The following is a 19,537-nucleotide window of genomic DNA, read 5'->3' on the forward strand; positions in this document are numbered from 1 at the left end:
CTGAGGTCCGGCAGCGATTCAGGATAGAACTTGTATTAGAACGCATGAATAGGTCACAGGATATAATAAAGGTTTTATTTTATATTATTGAATAAACAGATCAGGTGCCATACAATCAAACAGGAGGATACGGGGGACAGGTCCAAAAACAGGATATCCATCTAGAAACAGCCGTATGTGGGACTCAGCCGCCAATACTTATTAATCAGAGTAAACAGCAATACGATATACATTCTTGTGAGCGCCAGTTCTCAGGGCCTGCCCACCCGGAAGTCCGACTAACGTAAGAAGCATGGGCACTGAACTCCAGAACACAGTAAAATCAGAATAAATCACAAACCATACTGATCCTAAAGGGGGAAAGGAGAAAAAGGCCATAGAAAATAAGGCAAAATAAAAAAAACCTCCAACCCCCCCCACCCTGCACCCCTGCCGATGGCTATAGCCTAACCCCACTAGCAGCGTGCCTGTCACCCCAAGTAACTAAAACCCTAAAGGAAGGAGAAAGAAGAATGGAGCAGGGCATATTCTTATGTGCTCCCAGCCCCTTAGTCCCCCCCGCCAGAAACAGACACCCCCTATCGCAACAAGACGGATATAAAGCGACCCTTATAAAAGAAATTAGGGGGCACCGTGATACACCGCCCAGCCTCTTAAATCAAACAATTGCAGATCGAGCGCCCATAATAGCCATTCCAAACCGTCCCGATTTAATTGATCTCAACATTGACCCTTTCGAACCAGCACACGAACCCTCCCCAGCGAGACCCAAAAGCACAGAAACGAGTCATAGCGGAGAAGGAAGTCCTCGAGAGTCAATCCATTACCACTTGTAGCTAGGAAGTCCACGAGAGCTTCAGGCACCGAAAGTCTCCCACTTTTAGCTGGACACTCCCGAAGTTTCTTGCCACGGGGTCGTAACATCTCCGAGAAGGGAGTAGACTACCACAAGATGAGAGAAAAGTCTACAACACAAGTCTCCGGGGGGGAACGCCATTTGATACCTCCAAAGTCAATAGTGAAGGATGGTGCGGTGGTACACTCATGACCTCGGGGACACCATCTTCTAGGGCACCATCTGATGGTTCCAATACTCGCTCCCCCACGGGGTCCTCGCACAAAGTCAAAATGGCCGCAGCTTGAACGGCTGCAGATTGTTGTTCCAACAGTGGGGCAGGATCCGGTACCACGAGTATCATCCTAGACAGGTTCGCATCCATTTTAGTCAATAAAACATCCACTTGTGAGTGAAACGCCCAAAGTTCTGCCAATATTGACCTCAGCGATAGCTCAAACACCGTTCGATCCATAGTCTCATGTCCCATACCAATCACAATCACCCCCCGGGTGAATCTGGCATCTCCGGGGGGAGCAAACAGGATCACGAAAGGGCAAGCGTGGACGGTGACCCGTCGTTCTCTACAGCCGCATTCACCCGGCTTAACGCCGCAGGCCGGGGTCCCGACCCGCCGAAACCCGGCAGGAACCAACACCGGGTCCGCGGGGCGGGGACCCCCACCCACAGTCGGTAGCAGCAACGTCACCTCTCCATCAATGCTGAGCAAAGAAGACAATCACCGCCAAAACTGGGCGCAAAAGAAGCCTCCACTACGATGGACCGGACCCTGCCTGGGTCTCTCAGCCGATGTTGTTGCACTGCAGCCTGGCCTTGCATATACTCGAGGCCCCGGCTTCACCGCTGGAATAGGCCACATTCTTCAGCTTGATGTAACTTCGTGAAACCAGCCGATAAAAAGTTTTGGATTTCACAATCGGAATGAGGAACAGTTCATTCAGGCAGGGGCTGGGAGGAAAATCAGGATAAGGTACAGGATCTTGTGGCGGGATACGGAGGTCGGCGGAGCCGGGAGCCTAAGCAGCCATCTTGTTTGCCGTCCTAGATCCTCCCTCGTATTCTATTATTTTGAACCTTTCAGTTTTATTGTGTTAAGAGCTTTGAGAGTCCACACTGTGGTAAGAAACTCAGGGCTCTATGCTTTCTATTGAATGTTCACACAACAGGTTCCATGAGCTAGTGTTTGGTTTTGAAGTGGGTTGACCATTGGCAGTTAAGACTTGGGGAAATCCAACAGTACTTCGATATACACCCTAAGCAGCTCTTTACTTGGTGTTTGATAAACTCATTTATACTTCTATTCGACACCTTGTCTGTAGGCAATTGCCACAATTTCCTGCTGTGATTTTATGGGGGGTATAGCGGGGGAGGTGAGAAGCTGTTGATTTTCCAACAGTAAAGAGCATGCACGAAAACAGGAGGAGCTGCCATGTTAACCAAGCCAAAGAATTTTGATTCTCTAAAAAAAAAAAAAAAAAAGTCACAACATTTCTCTATAGTTACCATTATTTAACAGGTTAGATTTGACCAGCTGCTTCTGAAAATGCCTCTTAGCTGAATCAGACATTGAAGAGCGACTAATGGATAATTCATACACATACTATTATGCTGTGCAAATAATAGCCCGTACATCTTGAATAGACTCTTTTCATCCGATGAACCAAATGGCACTACACCACAAAGAATTAGTCTCATAATGGATGTGATTTGGGGTGAGAATTGCAGAAAGAGTCTACTCTGAGTCCCTGTACTTCATCTTCAAACGTTAGGCCTTGCCGACACTTCAATCCATTTCCACTTGCCTGCAGTTGCAGCTTAACTACAAAACAGGGAACATTCTTCTTTTTTCAGAGTCCCCGTCACCAAAGCCTTCATGGAAGGAATCAAATGGATTATTCCACACAGAGTGCCCCTGGGCCCAGATTGGAATGGGAACATAGTTCTGACTCCACTCATGGGCCCTCTTTATGAACCTCTTCACTTCTGCCCCCTCCAGTTCCGCTCACAGATAGTTGCCTTCCTCGTTGCCATTACATCTTTAAGGCATATGAGCAAGCTTCAAGCTCTTACAGTAGAAGAATCTTTCTTCCAAGTTCACAACTGAGTCGCCTTAAGACTAACCAAAGGTTTCGGTCTAAGGTGGTATCCCCCTTCCACCTTAATCAGACAATTGAGCTTCCGGTGTTCTTACTGCAGCCAGACATAGTAGCAGACAGGGCCCTCCACACACTAGATGTCAAGCATGCACTCATGTATTAATTACCCTGACTCCCATGACTAGGGAAGTGATCCGCTTTAGGGGATAGTCTGGTATCCAGATCAACTGGAGCAAATCGATCCTATTTCTGCTTACTGAATATGCGAGATCCTTCCAAACGAACTACCCTTTAAAATAGGCATCCAAACCGACTAAATATTTAGGCATATGGCTGTGCAGAGACCCAGAGGAACTGTGGAGAGTAAATTATGGCCGAACAGACGAATGGATTGAGACACATACAGGGACGGATTAAGCTCCCACTCTATTGCTGGGCTCATAGCAATTGCAAAAATGGTGGTGCAACCAAAATTCTTATATCTTTGTTAACATCCTGCCTCCTCTCGCGTCACAGTTGTTTATAAGACTGAGCTCCAACATTATCGCGCTAGTATGGGCAGGTCATCGACTGTCGTATGAGATCCTTATGTTGCCCCCGACACTTGATGCGCTTTCTGTGCACAGGTAGGCTTTTTACACTTTTGGCTACAACCCACACCGTTTCAGCCACATTTGGCAGTAGAAAGCGATCAGACCGCTCCATAGCTGCTGAAAACGGCCTTGTTCCAACCATATACAGCACTCCGGCCAGAAATAAACACAATTGAGTGCATGATATGGGCATGAGAGGGGATCCGTAGACTGATTGGTGCTGGCCAGCTCTATGCACCATCCGTAGCTCTGGCGGCTAATCCCTCCTTTCCCCCTCTACAGTGCTGTGGTATGGCGTGGCAAGCTGCGACATTGGGCATCAAAACCTATTTCGACATGTATCCAAACGACCAGTTCCTCCCCCCCATTTACTAGTACAGACACAAGTGAAATCACTTTGATGGGTACACTTCTATACTACCAAATTAGACAGACGTGTAGAACTGTAAACAACTCATTCCCTGCCCCCCTCGAACTACTGCAGCACTAGAATATTATATAGACACACACACACACACACCCTTACACCACAAACTCATTACCCAACTCTACTCCTTAACGATGTCTGCCTCCCGGTTATACACCTTGAGGGCACGCCGGGTGTGAGTATTACAGGTTGGACTGAACATGCCTGACAATGGTATTACTGCTGTGGGCAAACAGACCGCCTCTCCACTAACCATAGATTGCGCTTTATCCATTTTAAATTTCTGCATAGAAATCATCACATCCCCATATACCTACACAAGATCGGACAGTCTAGCAACACAAGATACTGGTGCTGCGCAGCACCGGAAGCTAACTTTTTATACCCGACTTGGACCTGCCCAAGAGTGTCGAGCTTCAGGAGGTTGGTTTGCGAGACTATTTGTGCCATCATGGGAGACCTGACCTCACCCAACGCATTGTTGTGTTTGCTTGGGTATGTTAAGGAAATTACGGCTGCACACTGCTGGCTCGCAGCGATGCTGCTGCTGCTGGCTAAGCGGCGGATGGCGATACACTGGGGCCACAGACCGGAACCTAAAAAGAATGATGTAACACGCTGCCAAACGTAACTAACTACTTTTTGAGACCTCATGCCACAGGCAAGTCGCCCTAAGAGCATATGGGACCCATTCACGACGTGCCTGCACACTATCAGCCTGTTGGGCTCACCTACTCCCGCACTTATCAGCAACTAGACCAACTCTGGGCACCACACAAAGTCTGGACCATATAACGGGGCTAGTCTTATTAACATACATCACAAAGACAACATAGCCGCAGAGGTCATCCATGTTAATACTCTTGCATGTCTGGGTGTCGACAATGTGTTTTAAGTATCAAAATGATAGGCATGTACTAAGTCTGTTGTAAACACTCGTACTTTATGTTGCTAATAAGTCAGATGTTATTTAACACTTACTCCCAAGAATGTATATCCTTGTGAATGTTGATAAAGTTATTTCAAAATAAAAATTGGGAAAAAAGCATTTGTTTGTAGATTCACATGCACCAAACGTCCTTTTTGGAAGCCTCTGGTTGACGGAGTCTTTCGCATGGTCATCTTCTTTTCTATGCTCCATCTTCAGCCTCACCTGCCATACAAAAAATAATCTAACAATGGCACTGATGCCCATGTGCATTACCAGTCATAGGAGGAGTCCCTATACCTCATGACTCGAAAGACTTCTTCGAAGAAAAAGAAGTTGCACATGCCCGAGCCCAACACTAGATGGCAAGAGTATCCACAGCATTTGAATCTACAGCACTACATGCCACAAACAGATGCCAAGTAACATTTTCTTTCTGTGTAAAGTTTGCACAACTGCAGCCTTTGCTGTACCTGTTCTGTGTGAAGAACGCATCTGCTGTCAATGCTATGAGGCCTTCTCACTTTTGCCTTTGTCGGTGCAGATTTTCATAAGTCTGCAGTTTTTAACACACAGACAAGGCCACTTGTGGGCAGAGCATGCCTAGGGTTCTCCATTAGCTTCGTCCTTCAGACTCACTGAACATGTGCAAACTGATGGTGCGAAGGACTGTCAGGTGGCATACAGGACTAAGCTTAAACAACTGAAAAACCCTGCAGCCTTTTCCACATGGTTTAATACTTGGCAGTAAACAGAAGAGATGGGCTTGATATTTGCCGCCTAATGTAAAGCATGATAATTTAGAGAGAGGGGGAGGGGTATACAGGAATGTGTGGAAGGAAGCAAGACAAACAAAGGGAGGGCTGATAAAAGAGGCAGAAGCAAAAGGTTGGAATTGAAAACTGGGTGAAAAGGGAGCAGGGTGTGGGAAAAAGAAAGAATAGCAGTGGAAAGAGACAATCGAAAAGGGAGAAGAGGAATGGAGATTAAAGGAAGGACTGGTATGGTGTGATAGAACGAGGGAAAGAAGTTACAGACCGTGAAGAAAATGTAACAGTGTTCCAATGTGTGCCTTGGCTACCTTTAGCAAACGTGCAAACAGAAAAAGGATTTCTCACTTGTATATTATGCTGAATCTCAGGCCATACCATCTTACCAAGATTAAAAGGCTCTTGAAGCCTGGAGGACTAAGCCTGTTACGCAAAGGCAAACATAGTACTTTGTGTTGATAGCACATACTACACACAGGGTATTGACCATGGTATACTAGCCCTTACATCGGGTGTGCAAGAAAAACTGCACTAAAGGATACGCTGGAGTCACTGAGTGAAGTACTAACTAGTCAACAAGATGTCCTGGCAACCAATACCTGCAAAGTCATTAGAATGACACACTTGATGTGGGTGTTAGAACATTCCACAGCTAGACATCTGATGGATGAACAGATCATTCTAATTTCTACTTGCTAACGAAACATCAGTCAGTGAGCAAAAATGATCACCCGCTGAAAGGATGGGTTTGGCTAAGTTTAAGAATACCATCACTTCCATACATTGCATACTTCATTCATAGTTTAGGCAAAGCAGTGTGTTAGACTCGGCAGTGGCAAGAGATTTGAGATATAAACAAAGTTTTAAAAAAACATGAACCACTATGATGGAGGAGGCTCTAACTATGTGTACTGCTTCTCCAGTGTAATGGCTTAGAGAGGAGCAGATCTAACCAGACATTTGTGACACCTGCAGCAACGAAATGTGTCAAAAGGAATCTGTGGAAATGAAAGCAGTTCAAAGAGCTGGGCTTTGTTAAATGCTTCTACTTGAACACAAACTCAATTTACATGCTAACCCCTCAAGTTACAACTCAGTTGTCTAGTCCATACCTTTTCAGCTATTTTCAGTCGTACAACCTCAGAGATCCAGTCTGCTGATGCCAGGTGGAAGCGAATTTCAGCCTTTGTATTAACTACAAAAAAGAAAACAAAAACGCATGAGTCTTCCTAGAATTCTCAGTTGCAATCATGGTTAGGTGGTATTGGTTATTGCTTGAAAACCATCCATTTTAAAGTTTCCAGTTTAAATTTTACATATTAAAACGAATGCAATCAAAACAAATGCAATCAAGACAAACAAATGGTCAGACGTATAAATATTGGAGTGGCCAGGATTACAGTCAAAGTTTGATGTAGGCAACTTAATCGCCAGACTACTTACATCCCTAAATGTAAATTACAATATCCCAATGAGTCTTTTCCAAAAAACAGTACAAATACACATCACATTAAAGTTCATCATTTGAAAAGTATTGATACAACGCATCATAACATGGGAAATATAGGCTCAATGTATGCCTTAAATGAGGTCTTGCCAAATGAAACCCTGTGACAAGGAACAGCCACCCGATGAACAGTTGCCGCCTTACTAGTCACCCTGTCCCCTCCTCTATTCACAGACAACTGCATCTAAAGAGTGAGCTTCCCTGACCTCTCCGGCCGATCACGTGACCTGCTCAGCTGACTTTTCCTCCTTCAAAGACGAAACGACGGAGGAGTTGGCGTGCTCGCCTTGGATTCACTCGCCCGCACCGGTGGAACCTGAAGTACAGACCTTCTTCGTGACTTCCGGCCTAGGAGGACCAAGCAGTCCTGTCAAGTATCACGCAACAGGTGTGACACTCACGCATTTCATTGTGGTGCTCCGCAACACCGCACTGAAATGCATTGTCACGCATTTTGCCGACTCATAAACTCGAGCCACCAGAGGCGCCTGTGCATGGCTCCTGCTGCTCTGCGTCGGAGAGACGTGCTGCTGCCAGTGCCAGCAGCTGCTCTAGTTGATAAATAGTTAATCTGTAATGTTGTAATGGCTGCTCTCAGCTTGTGGGCTGAGTGAGAGTGCGGCAGCGCTAGGCGGCTACAATGTATCAATGCTGGCTCCAGGCTGTCCGTGGCGCTGTCATTTCCTGCCGCGCCACGGCTTAAATTTGACACGGGACACAGTGGCAATTAATTAGGGGGGGCGGGGCCGCCCTCTCAGCAGGATGCTGGCTAACACAGCAGGCACTCACCACGGGCGCCAAGGTATATCCTCGCCCGTCGCGGCATTTACACGGACTACAGGACTTGACTGGGATAAATTTAATACACGAGGTGCACGGCCACACGTAGCGCGGGTCGGGCGGACTGCAGACAGTGATGTTAGCTGCCTCACATTCAGAGTTTAGAGAGGGCCGGCCACGCGGCTTTATTTTGCAAGAACCTGCCGCGACAGGAGGACACACACCGATGCCGGAGGGGTGCTGCACTACAGTCTAGCAGTCATGTGAATGACGGGGCCAGAGCGAACTTTGCACCTCAGATCTGTCCTGTCCTGCAGTCAGATCGCTACGCTAGGAAAGGACAGGCCCAGGAACTAAATTAATAAAGGCAATGCCGCCCGCCGGCAATTTTATTTCCAAGCAGCCGGGACCAGCCAACTTGAGGGCACTTGTGAAAGACAGGGCCCAGCCCTGCTGCATCATGCGGTCACAGGAGATTGCGGTCCGGTGAGAGGGCCCGTCCTCACTGGCATAGAGAGTCACGCCGGCCGGCGCAGTAAGCATGGGGCAGAGAAAGAACAGAACAAGCCGAGAGGATTTATTCATTTCCCATCCCTCTACCCCCAGCCCAGGCCCCCCACCCCTCCGAGGTTGGTGTGACAGCTTCTCTCTATGGGAGGGAAGGGTCGGTGCACGGACAAAGGATCGAGGAGAGATGTAGCTTACTGTTGCTCGTCTCTAACTCTGCAGAGGCACATACTTACAATGCAATAATTGCTCATCATGGGATCGAAGGCTTTCTTATGCCAAAGAACCTAGGGCCACAACTACTTTTAGTAGATGTTCCCGGGCCTTGTCAAGTCCTCATTCGATTGTACCAGTCTGACAGGATGTTTCATTTCCTGCCTGCCAGCTGGGCCCCAAGGCACTGAGGAATTCATTGCTGTTCCTCTGCACGCCCTGATGCATGGCCCAAAGTGAAAGGAGGACGCCGGTGACAATCGATCACCTGTTAACCTCCTCATGACCTGGGCACATACTGTTGCTGTACCCTGCTTAGCCAGTCAGAGCCCAACTAGTGCCCATGGCCGGACTCACCACGCAACCGTGATTCTCAGTGAGAGCAGGTGGCACAGGTTGAGGCTGTAGCACGGCTGTCTGTCTGACTCTCTTAAGAAGAGACAAGCTAACAATCTCTGCTGTGACAGGCAGGCAGCTCCTCTCAGTGGATCATTCTGACTATCAAGAGACCACACTAGGTAAGTCAGATATGCATTTAATAATTCGCTGATGAAACTCAAAATGTTTATTAAGAGAATGGGGAGGGGGCCTCCAGCACAGCATAGCGCTTTGTAAATGGGTACACTGAAGTTGTCTGTTTGTGCTGTAAGTGCAGGCCATCTCTGAGTTTTGTCTGCACTAATAAATCATCAAACTGCTAGTTTAGTTGAAGGGTTTAATATCCTTACTTGTCAGTGGTACTACAAGCAGCAGCCTTTATTTTCGCAGCACTGTGAGACTTGCTTAGTTCGAGTTAAGGCAGATGATTAATATCCCCGCTAGAGAGCTGTCAGAGTTCGTCTCATGGCTGTTTTCACTCACTAATAAGTAGAGCAGAGAGTTTATATGCATACTGCAAAGAAAGTCTAACAGCATATTGTATTGTAATGAACTGCATTATATGTAGATAGCTCAGTGGGTTGCTTCTTTTGTCTTAGAGAACAGTTTGATTCAGCCGCACCTAAAGCTGAGGTTGGGGTGGAAGTTGCTGATTATTTAAAAAAAAGAAATTTGCTTTAAAAGCACCTGCTACGGAGTTCGAATTTCTTATTGCTGAACTCAGTGTGATTTCTGAAATGTGTCTGTTTTCATGGACTTCATTGCATAAGTTGGCCATAAGAAGTGTAGCTCTAACTGTCATGCATTTAGTTGTTAAATGTCTTTTGTAAATCCACCGAATCTATGAAAATGTCACACATAAGCAATCTGAAACATTAGCAGCTTTGCTCAAATAAATGTAATGTCTTACATTTATATGATTCCCTCGTCTTTTACTGCTTGATTTTGCTACCGAGAAAGTGTCACTCATAGTCGTTGAAATGTCACTCATAATTACACTGAAATTATGAAAATGTCACTCATAACAACCTGAAACCTTGGCAGCTATGACCAAGTAGCGCGGCAGCCCCAGGAAGGGAACCGGAGCAACCAGCCCTGCAGGTGGAAGGACCCACGAACGAGAACCCAAGAAAGAGGGAGCCAGACCCGCTCCGGCACAACGTTTAAGCCTGCCACGGCCCCGGAGGGTCGTGGCTTACACAGGTACGGAGCCACCTGGGGTATACGGAAGACGGGAGGGAGAGGCGGGGCACCTGCTAAGCCACCCTAACGGGAAAACGGTTTAAACGCCTAGTCTATGCACAGGCGCCTGAATCTCACTAATCGTCACTGGTGTCGGTCGGGTGTTCTTTTGCTCCATCACTCCCTTTTCCCACTTTCTACTTATTTTACTGAACGTTTCCTTACGAGGTCTTTTCTTTGTTCCACCCCTTTCCCCCTTTTCCAATGGCTGCCTGAACCACGGACGAGTGGACCTATCCAACGGAGTTCAGGAACTGGAAGAAACGAGGCCTGCTCTCTGCGGCAAGAGAGACACAAAAGAACATTTTTTCTGTTTTTCGCTGATTTTCAGTCTATGGTTTATGTCCAGGAAACCTGCCCAAAGATAATAAAAGACCTTTTGTTGTGCAAACCAACCTCTGTCTCCTGGGCTCCTTCTCTGCGCCACAAACCCATATGATTACCTTTTGACTACCAAATAGAACAATTACCCAATATTACAACAGCTGGTCACTGTAACAACGATAAAGAAGCCAAAACTGTCTTGTTCATCTACAGTGGCCGCAATTTAACATTTTAAAAGTGACATATGGAAGTTACACGAACAGTTAAAACGTTTCCAAAATAAACATAGTAGTCACAATTATTAGGAAACCATTTATTACTTTGCTGTTATATTTAGAAATGGGTACACTATTGTCCACTAAAATCTATTTAAAATCTGCATGTGTTTTGATCACTGCACGCTCATAAATGTGACTGCTTTATTCTACTTACAAGTCTGACCTGTTCAGTATGCCAGTTTCATCACATTCCCTAAAACTCAAAAAAAGATTTCTGGCTCCTAGCTGCGACACCTCGTTAACAGTAACTGCCCTGTTTCGCTGGAATATCCTAATCTTCCAGATGAGAGTAGCCAACTCAATCAACATATTCAAACAAAAACTCTAAAGGTACCTCTTTGAAACAAAAATCCAAAGGTGGATTTTAAACTGGAAAACACGGTCAAACAACTTCCAACTTACCATATTGTTTTAAACTTGCCAACTGTCTCCCGCAAATCTGGGCATTATCATTGTAGGTTTGATTTCTTCTGTGAGTAAAACCAATTAACTTATTAACACTTAAAGGGAGTAATCAGGTTGCCAAAGCTGAACAGTGGTTATCTGCAGGACTCAGCGGAGAGAGAAAATCTTATTAGCTTTAGAAACCCAACTGAGAAAAAAAAAAAAACTGTCGATCGATCTGAAAAATGCACCATGTGTCTTGAGGGATCAGTAAACAATATCCAATTTTGTCAAGCTCCAAATCAATGCAGCTAAGAAACAAACGGTCTGTATAGTAAAACACTTAAAACTAGACACTAACTATTCCACATTTGGGTGGAAAACACACTGAAATTGTGGAATTTTTGCCAGCAAGATCCACGAATCATACAGGAAATCTTTGCTTTCCTAATCAACATCTAAAACCACAAAAAAAACCTTACAAATCGAAAAGGAACTGGGCTGTGTCTGAATACTCCCAAAAGACTACTACGTTGCGTCCTTCACTCTACACTGGTGAAACCATGGCACACATTTTCCACAAAATAAAATATCTGAAACACTGGACACCCTGCTTCCTCAACATCATTAACAGCTCTCTAAAACAAACATTGGCATAGCCAATAGGGTCTCTCCTTTGGGACCATACAAGTGTTTAGTCATGCAGCACATTATCCTGGGTACTGTGCCGCTAGGGATTGAAGAGATATACAAATCTCGTGTTGCAACGTAGAATAGAAATAACACACGATTGGACAACATTTTAACTAACATTTTCCTGGGAGACCTCAACCTCTATTGGAATGAGATCAATAACCCCTCTATCACCCTCCTATCCAACCTTCGAGATCAATAACCTCGAGCAACTTTGTAAATCTTCGACCCATTCCAAAGGAGCAATCCTAGATGCCATCATTACAAGCAAAGATCTAGCCCTCCTATCCAACATAGTTCCCACCGACTGGTCCGACCATCTCATTCTGTTCTCTATAGCGGTCTCTGCCATCCCCCTCCCACGAAAATCACTAAACCCATGAAACTGTCCAGAAATCTTAATAATATCCCCCCTGATTTACTGGAATCCAAACTCCATGCCCACCTTCTCGCCATCCCTCCCTCACTGAACGCGAATGAGCTTACAGAACAGAACAACAAAGCAGCCGTGGATACCCTGGACCTCCTGGCCCCCGCTGAAGTTCAAAAACCAAAGAACCGTTCCTTCCAAATCATGGTTTAATACTGAGCTTAATAATGAAAGACACTCACTTAGACGAGCGGAAAGAACGTGGAGACAGCACCCTACCCATTTGCACCTAGCTCGCCTCAGACTTGCAAGATCATCTTACAAAAAACACACATCTTTAAACAAAATGCATCCTTTTTCCGAGCACAACTGGACAAAGCCAAAAATAGACCCAGAGAACTAAACATTGTTCGCAATCAAACCTCATCCACTCCTCCTATACTTCTGGCCTCGACCACTAGATGCTAAGAAATAGCCCTCTTTTTCTCTGAACAAATTGCTAGAATAGAACAATCCTTCCTTCAGACTCCGACCCCAACCTCCATTTTGGACATCTCCCCTAACTCACCCGCATCCCTCCCACCCCACCCTGCTCCCTCCATGATCCTACAGAACACTGATCTCCCGTTACCCTCCATTCCTTCCACCCTCCACGATTCCAATCCCCCTCTACTTAAAAATAACGCCGCCTGGCATAATTTCCAGCCAGTTACTGAAAGAGATGTCTTTGACATCATTGCGAAACTTAAAACCTCCTCCCACACCAAAGACCCCCCCCTCTAAACTTGTCCAAAACTTCAAACACATTACCCCTTCCTGGACCTTGATCATTAACACTTCCCTAGCCACCGGCTGTGTCCCCACCTCCCTACAACTGTGCCAAATCACCCCCATTCTCAAAAACCCTACTGCCGACCCTAATGACCTCAACAACCTCTGTCCTATTTCCAATCTGCCCCTGCTCTCGAAAGCCCTTGAAAAATGTGTCCTTCAGCTTGACAGACACATTGAACTTTTTAACTTACTTGACCCCTCCAATCAGGCTTCAGGAAAGGTTGCAGCACCGAAACCGCCATGCTTAACATTGTAGATGACATTCACCACTCCCTCGACAATGGCAAATCTAGCCTATTGATCCTCCTCTATCTCTCCGCAGCGTTCGATACCGTTAACCATTCTGTTCTACTCAAAGTCCTTAGAGAACGATTCGGCCTTAATGGTATGACTCATAATTGGTTTGTCTCATACCTGCAACACCGTGCTCAACACATTAAAATCCACAACTGCTTATCGAACCCCTCCCCCATTTCTCTAGGAGTTCCGCAAGGATCCATACTCTCTCCCTCTCTCTTTAACCTCTTCATGGAACCCCTCACCCTCATTCTCAAACAAGCCGGGATCCACTACCATCTTTACGCTGATACACAACTCTACCATAAGATAAAAACTCATGCGGATATCCTCCACCTCAACAACACCCTCATCAAAATTCAAGCCTGGTTCCACTCGAACAACCTCAAACTTAACCCTAAAAAAACTGAAATTATTCTTTTCTCCCCAAAAAACAACCAGCTCCCCATTCAAAATTGGATCACAGACCTTAATGCCCTCAACTGCCCCTTGTCCCTAGCCACCTCAGTCAAATCCTTGGGCATCTCCCTTGACAACCGCCTATCTCTCAACGTACACATCAAAAACTCTGCCAAAGGAGCCCTCTTTACCCTCCGTAACCTTAAGAGAATTAAGCCTTTCATCCCAATTGATGATTTTAAACTGGCAGTTCAATCTCTTGTTCTATCGCGCATTGATTACAGCAATGCCATCCTCACCGGAATTCCCAAAACCCACCTGGCACCTCTAAAATCAGTGCTCAACCTCGCGGCCAGGCTTATCACAGACTGCAAACGATTTGACCACATCTCTCCAGCCCTCAAAACCCTCAAATGGCTCCCCATTGAAGGCAGATCCACTTATAAAACCGCCTGCATTACGCACAAAATCCTCCACCAAAACACACAACATAACTTGCTAACAAATTGACCAAAGCAGGCTGCGCGCGATCCCTGCGATCCCTGAGAAGTTCTAACACCCTCCTACTTAGCACCCCCCCCCCTTCAGAAAAAGAATTCCACTCAGTCACGCTCCTTTTCTGGCAATGCCCCACTTATTTGGAAGGCCCTCCCAACAGACCTCCATTGTAACCCGTCCTACCCCAGCTTAAAAAAAGAACTCAAACTTCTTCTCCTTAATAAATACGGGGGCTTCTAATCTCTCCCGAGTGGCCTCACCCTCTCAGCATCCCCCCACCCAGCTGCTCCGCCTATGGCTAGTGACCTCCCCTCCTGCCCCAGTCTCCTTCCCTTCCCCTTCAATCTGATCACCTTACCTCCCCTCCTTTACCTCCCGTTCCTTACTACACTTTATGACCTTCAGTTTTCTTACACGTTTTTGTCCTTCCTGCTCCAAGGTATACTATATCGAACCTTCCCACCAAACTGCTACCTCTATATTGTATATCTCATTGTGTTTAGCAATTGTTTTTTACTTTTTCATCTAGTTTAACCTTTATCCTATGTGGACTGCTCATTTATGCATCAACTTTCTGTATTTATACACACTGTACCTGTATTTAAACACCTTTGTTACAATTGTAAAGCGCTCTGATACCTCTGGGTCCAACCAGCGCTATATAAAACCTCTAAAATAAATAAATAAAAGAGAAACGGGCAGTAAGACCTGTAGCGATTCTTCTGCTTGAGGCAGCTTTACACATTCAGGGGCTTGAAGTAAATTATGATTTGAAGACCGGATCAGAGTTTTCCAACCTCTATATATGAAATCTGGATACACTGTAAGCAGGTAAGATAAATCGGCACTTACTAATAAGTGCTCATTAAAACAAAAATAACCCTTTTTAGCAACCTTAGATTAACCAAAGAAAGGGAAAACAAAAAAGTTCTACACGGATGCCTTGCAGACTGCATGCAGCACCTTGATGCTCATTCCTAGTGTGTTGAAGCACAGTACAAAGATTATAACTTGTGATCTGCAGGTAACACAAGGGCCTCTAAACAAAGGAGAAAAAAACTGAGCTGCCTGCTTAAAGTCCAAGTCTGTTTCCTGCATATTAAATATTGCGCTTCACAGACACACAAGCTTCCTATGTCTTTTTTATGATGCATCAAACCTACGAAGAGACTACATTTCCAGCAAATGCATTAACCGCTAGTGTTATCTTACTGTGATCATACCAGAGAAATTACAAAGCACCGATAGATCTCTGCAGTGCGTGCCTTAACACATTTAAAAATGCATTTTGTTTGAGACCAATTTAAAAAAGCCAGACCGTGGGTAAACCAAAGAGGGTGGAGCAACCATATTCCAGCCAAGATATAACTAATGATTGGACTGCTAGTTTTAGGTCGGGAGCAGCTAGAAAGGGTTTCAGTTTCCATAGGTAGCTCAGGTGGAATCTGGCGGATTTGGCCATTGAGTTGATGTGGTTTCTCATGTTTAGGTTGTAATCCAAGGTAATACCCAGCGATTTAGTCCACAATGGTCGGGGAACAGTTTAAGGCTGTGATAGCTTTGATCCAAGTCTGTATCTCAGAGTTGCTCTTGGGCGGGGAGATTAGAAGGAACTCAGTTTTATTAGCATTGAGTTTGAGTTGGTTTGAAGCAAGCCATCGGACGGTCAGCTTCAGGGCCTCATTCAGGGTGAGGATCTCCGCAAGAGATGAGATTTTTATGTAGATCTGAGTATCATCAGTGTACATATGGAAGGAGATATTTGCAGTGCGAAGGATTTCGGCAAGAGGTTCCAAATAGAGATTAAAAAGGGCGGGGGACAACGTTGATCCTTGAGGGACTCCCACCGTGACCACGGAGGAGGAGGAGTAGAGTTCACCATGGATTAGGAATCTCTGATCGATTTTGGAGGTAGGAACTAAACCAATCAAGTACAGTGCCATCTAAGCCCATCCTAAGTTTGAGGCGTTCGAGTAGCATCTCGTGGTTGACAGTGTCGAAGGCAGAGGATAGATCAAGGAGGATTAGGAGACAAGTTTTGTCTTGGTCCAGGGCTTGAAGAGCATCATCAACAATGTGGAACATGGTGGTTTCAGTGCTATGTCCCGGTCGAAAGCCAGATTGCCAATCATCGAGTAGGCGGAAATTGCTGATGTGGTGACTTAGGAAAACATTTTTCAATCACTTTCGCCAAGAGGGGAATGTTGGAGATTGGTCTAAAGTTATCTGGGGAGGCTGGGTCCAGCGATGGCTTTTTCAGAATGGGGAGGACTTGGCCTGCTTTCAGTGAGATCGGGATTGATCCCTGCCGGAAAGAGGCGTTGATTATCGCAGTCCAGCAAGGAATGATGGATTTGGTAATAGTCGCAAGACAGTTCGAGGGGAGTGGGTCGCTGAAATGGTTGTTCGGGTTTAAAGAGGAAAGGATATTTGCGACAGTCTTCATCGTAGGGTGAGAATTCGGACCAGTGCGCTAGATTCTTGGGTGAGGTCTGTGTCGGTAGCAGTGATGGAGGAGGCGGATGGTCAGTGTTAGGTGGGGGAGTGAGGCAGCTTTGAGTTCGGTACCTAAGGTTAGAATTTTGTTTGCGAAAAATGAGGAGAAATCTTCGGAGATGAGACTTGGGGTTTTCATTCGCTGTTTTGGACAGTTTGTTCGATTGGAGTTTGATCATCTCAAAGAGTTTCCGAGGCCTGTTCTGGGCATTTTCCTAGTTCCGCTCTGAAAAACTATTTTTTTGATTTGAGGATGTTTTTGTTGTAAGCATTTCTGGCCTGGCGGTGAAGTTTCAGGTGATCTGCCGATGGGTGCTGTCTCCAAATTCTTTCGGCTTGTCGGAGTGATCTTCTCTGGTCGTTGAGGGAGCCGGTGAACCAAAGGTTTCTGTCTTTGATTCAAGTCCTTTTTAGTTTAAGAGTGGCTAGGTCATCTAAAATGTTCGACATCGAAACAGTGTAGAGATCATTGAGGTCACTCACTCAGGTGATGTGAGGAGGGGGTTGGGGGGAGGTCGGAAATGCAACAGGTCTAAAGTTCAATTAGGTCTAGGTTTTTGGTGTCTCTGACCCAGCGTTTTGGTAGCACTGGTTGAGGAGCCCATGTTTTGAGGGTGCAGGGTAGAAGAAAGGCGATGGCATGGTGGTCAGACCAGTTGCAGGGGTCTGTGGATATGAGTTTGACGGTTTTCTCGTTAGAGATGATCCAGTCGAGAGTAGCCCCTTTCGAGTGGGTAGGGAGTGGGCAAGCTTGGGTCAGGGCTAGATCGGTCATGAGATCTTTAATGGCGTTGACAGGATGATCCTTATGGTTGTTCCAGTGCAGGCTGAAGTCACCAAGGAAGATGTCTTTGGTGTTGGGGGAGTTCTTAGCCGTGATAATTTCCATGAGGTAATCAGTGAATTGATTGTTATTGCCTGGGGGGGGTAAAAAGTGTGCAGGTTGCACAGGTGGGTGGTGTTGCTCCAGACTGAGAGGGCTAGATATTCGCAGGAATCAGCGGTATCCGTTAAAAGCTCTGAGAGAAGGAGGTTAGACCGATAGATGCAAGCAATTCCGCCACCTTTTCTGTCAAGTGTTCTGTCTAGTCTGGCAATGTTAAAATTGGGGAGGGGGGGGGGTACTAAGGTCGAGGCATGGGGATGATGCATCATTAAGCCATGACTCAGTTAGGGTGGCTAGGTCGGTGTTATTGTTCAGAATTAAAGCAGCGACATCGGCGGCATGCTTTACTGCCGATCGGCAGTTGATTAGGAGCCCCGTCAGACCAGGGAGGGAGGTGGTAGTAGTGGGAGTCGGGGCAGTCAGGGGTACGGGTGAAAGATTGCTTCTGATCGCCCTTCTATTGCAGCGGAAGGCCAGTCTGTGTGGATCGATAGTGACCGTGCAGATGGGGTGTGCGGCACTCCCGTCTGGTGGGCAGGGAGGGGTAGGGGCTGGATTGAGGTTTTTGAGAATATCTTGTATTTCCTTTTCAGTGAGGTCTAGGGAATCGGTGGTGATCGGGCAGTAGTTGTAGGAGCGGGCGAGGTCAAGGATTTCCTCCTCAGATAGGCGGCTAGTGTGCTTGCGAGGGCGAAGATGCCTTAAGGCTGTTGGTAGCGGGCGTTTGTGAAGTTCTGGGATGGGCGGAGGAGACCGCTGAGGCATGAGGTTTGCAAAGGATAGTTTGGCGAGGTGGAGGTGGTTTGTTAGGTCGAGGATAGAGGAGTGGCAGCTCTGAATTATTTTGGAGGCTCTGGAGTGCAGCGAGCGGGTATAAGTGGAGGGCGAGGGGTAGGAGGGTTGGGGTGGATTGTGCTGGGAGATATGGTGGAGTGGGTGGTAGGGTGGACTTTGCTAGGAGTCATGGAAGGGGGAGTGTGAGTGTTCGCTGTGCTGGCTTGATCTGTTGAAGAGGACGTCATTGAGGAGGAGGGGGGTTAGGAGGACAAGGGTGGACAGTTATGGTGGATTGGGTGGTAGGGTTGATTGTGCAAGGAGTCATAGAAGGGGTGGATAGAGTGTTGGCAGGGCTGGTTTGACCTGTATCAGCAAGGATCGCTGAGGACGTGGTGGTCTTAAAGTCAGAATGTGAGGCATAGAGGGAGGGGATCGAGGGTCCCGGGTTTATTTCGATCGGGGGGTTGTAGCAGGATTGAGGTGTGCTGTGTTGGAAACAGTGTGTTCCGAGCGAAGAGCGTGGAGGGGGGAAAATCAAGGGTCTCTGGTCCCTCGTCCTGGCGATAAGGTGGTTGGTGGGAGTAGTGAGGGGATAAGTATGCTCTATATTGGGTAGGGGGGACGGGTGTTGGTCGGCGTTCCAGAATCATGCACATGTTTTCGGAGTGGCATAAAGATCTGAAAATTTGTCGAGGTTTTTTGTAGAGGCTTGGATCAGTACAATGCCACTTTTGTAGAGGGTGATGGTTAGGTCAGCTTGTAGTTATACCGAGGGCCCTATTGAGAGCTTAGTGCCATAAGGAATGTTCCTGGAGAAGCGAACATTGAGGAGTAGAGAGAGGGTATTGCACCAGGCGGGAATTCTTTTGGAGTAGAAGATGAGGTCATTGGTGATGGTGCATTTGTCCGTACAGAAACGTGGGTCGGAGATCAGAGCTTCGGGATGGTTTTTCAGGGTGCAGTGTTTTAAGGCTTTTGTAGCGGTTTTTGAGAGATTTGAGGGG

At 46.4% G+C, this 19,537-nt stretch overlaps 1 protein-coding gene across 1 annotated transcript in view; it reads right to left on the reverse strand.

Annotated features, from left to right (window-relative positions):
- Positions 1–19,537, reverse strand: part of MRPL58 (mitochondrial ribosomal protein L58) — a 120,837-nt gene that overhangs the window by 12,770 nt on the left and 88,530 nt on the right. Inside the window, exon 4 of the mRNA XM_086930794.1 lies at positions 6,783–6,865. Coding sequence (XP_086786920.1) covers positions 6,783–6,865 — 83 coding nt within the window. The remainder of the gene's footprint in view (positions 1–6,782; positions 6,866–19,537) is intronic.

Source organism: Lissotriton vulgaris, chromosome 7 (genome assembly GCF_964263255.1).
Source record: "Lissotriton vulgaris chromosome 7, aLisVul1.2, whole genome shotgun sequence".
Lineage (NCBI taxonomy): Eukaryota > Metazoa > Chordata > Amphibia > Caudata > Salamandridae > Lissotriton > Lissotriton vulgaris.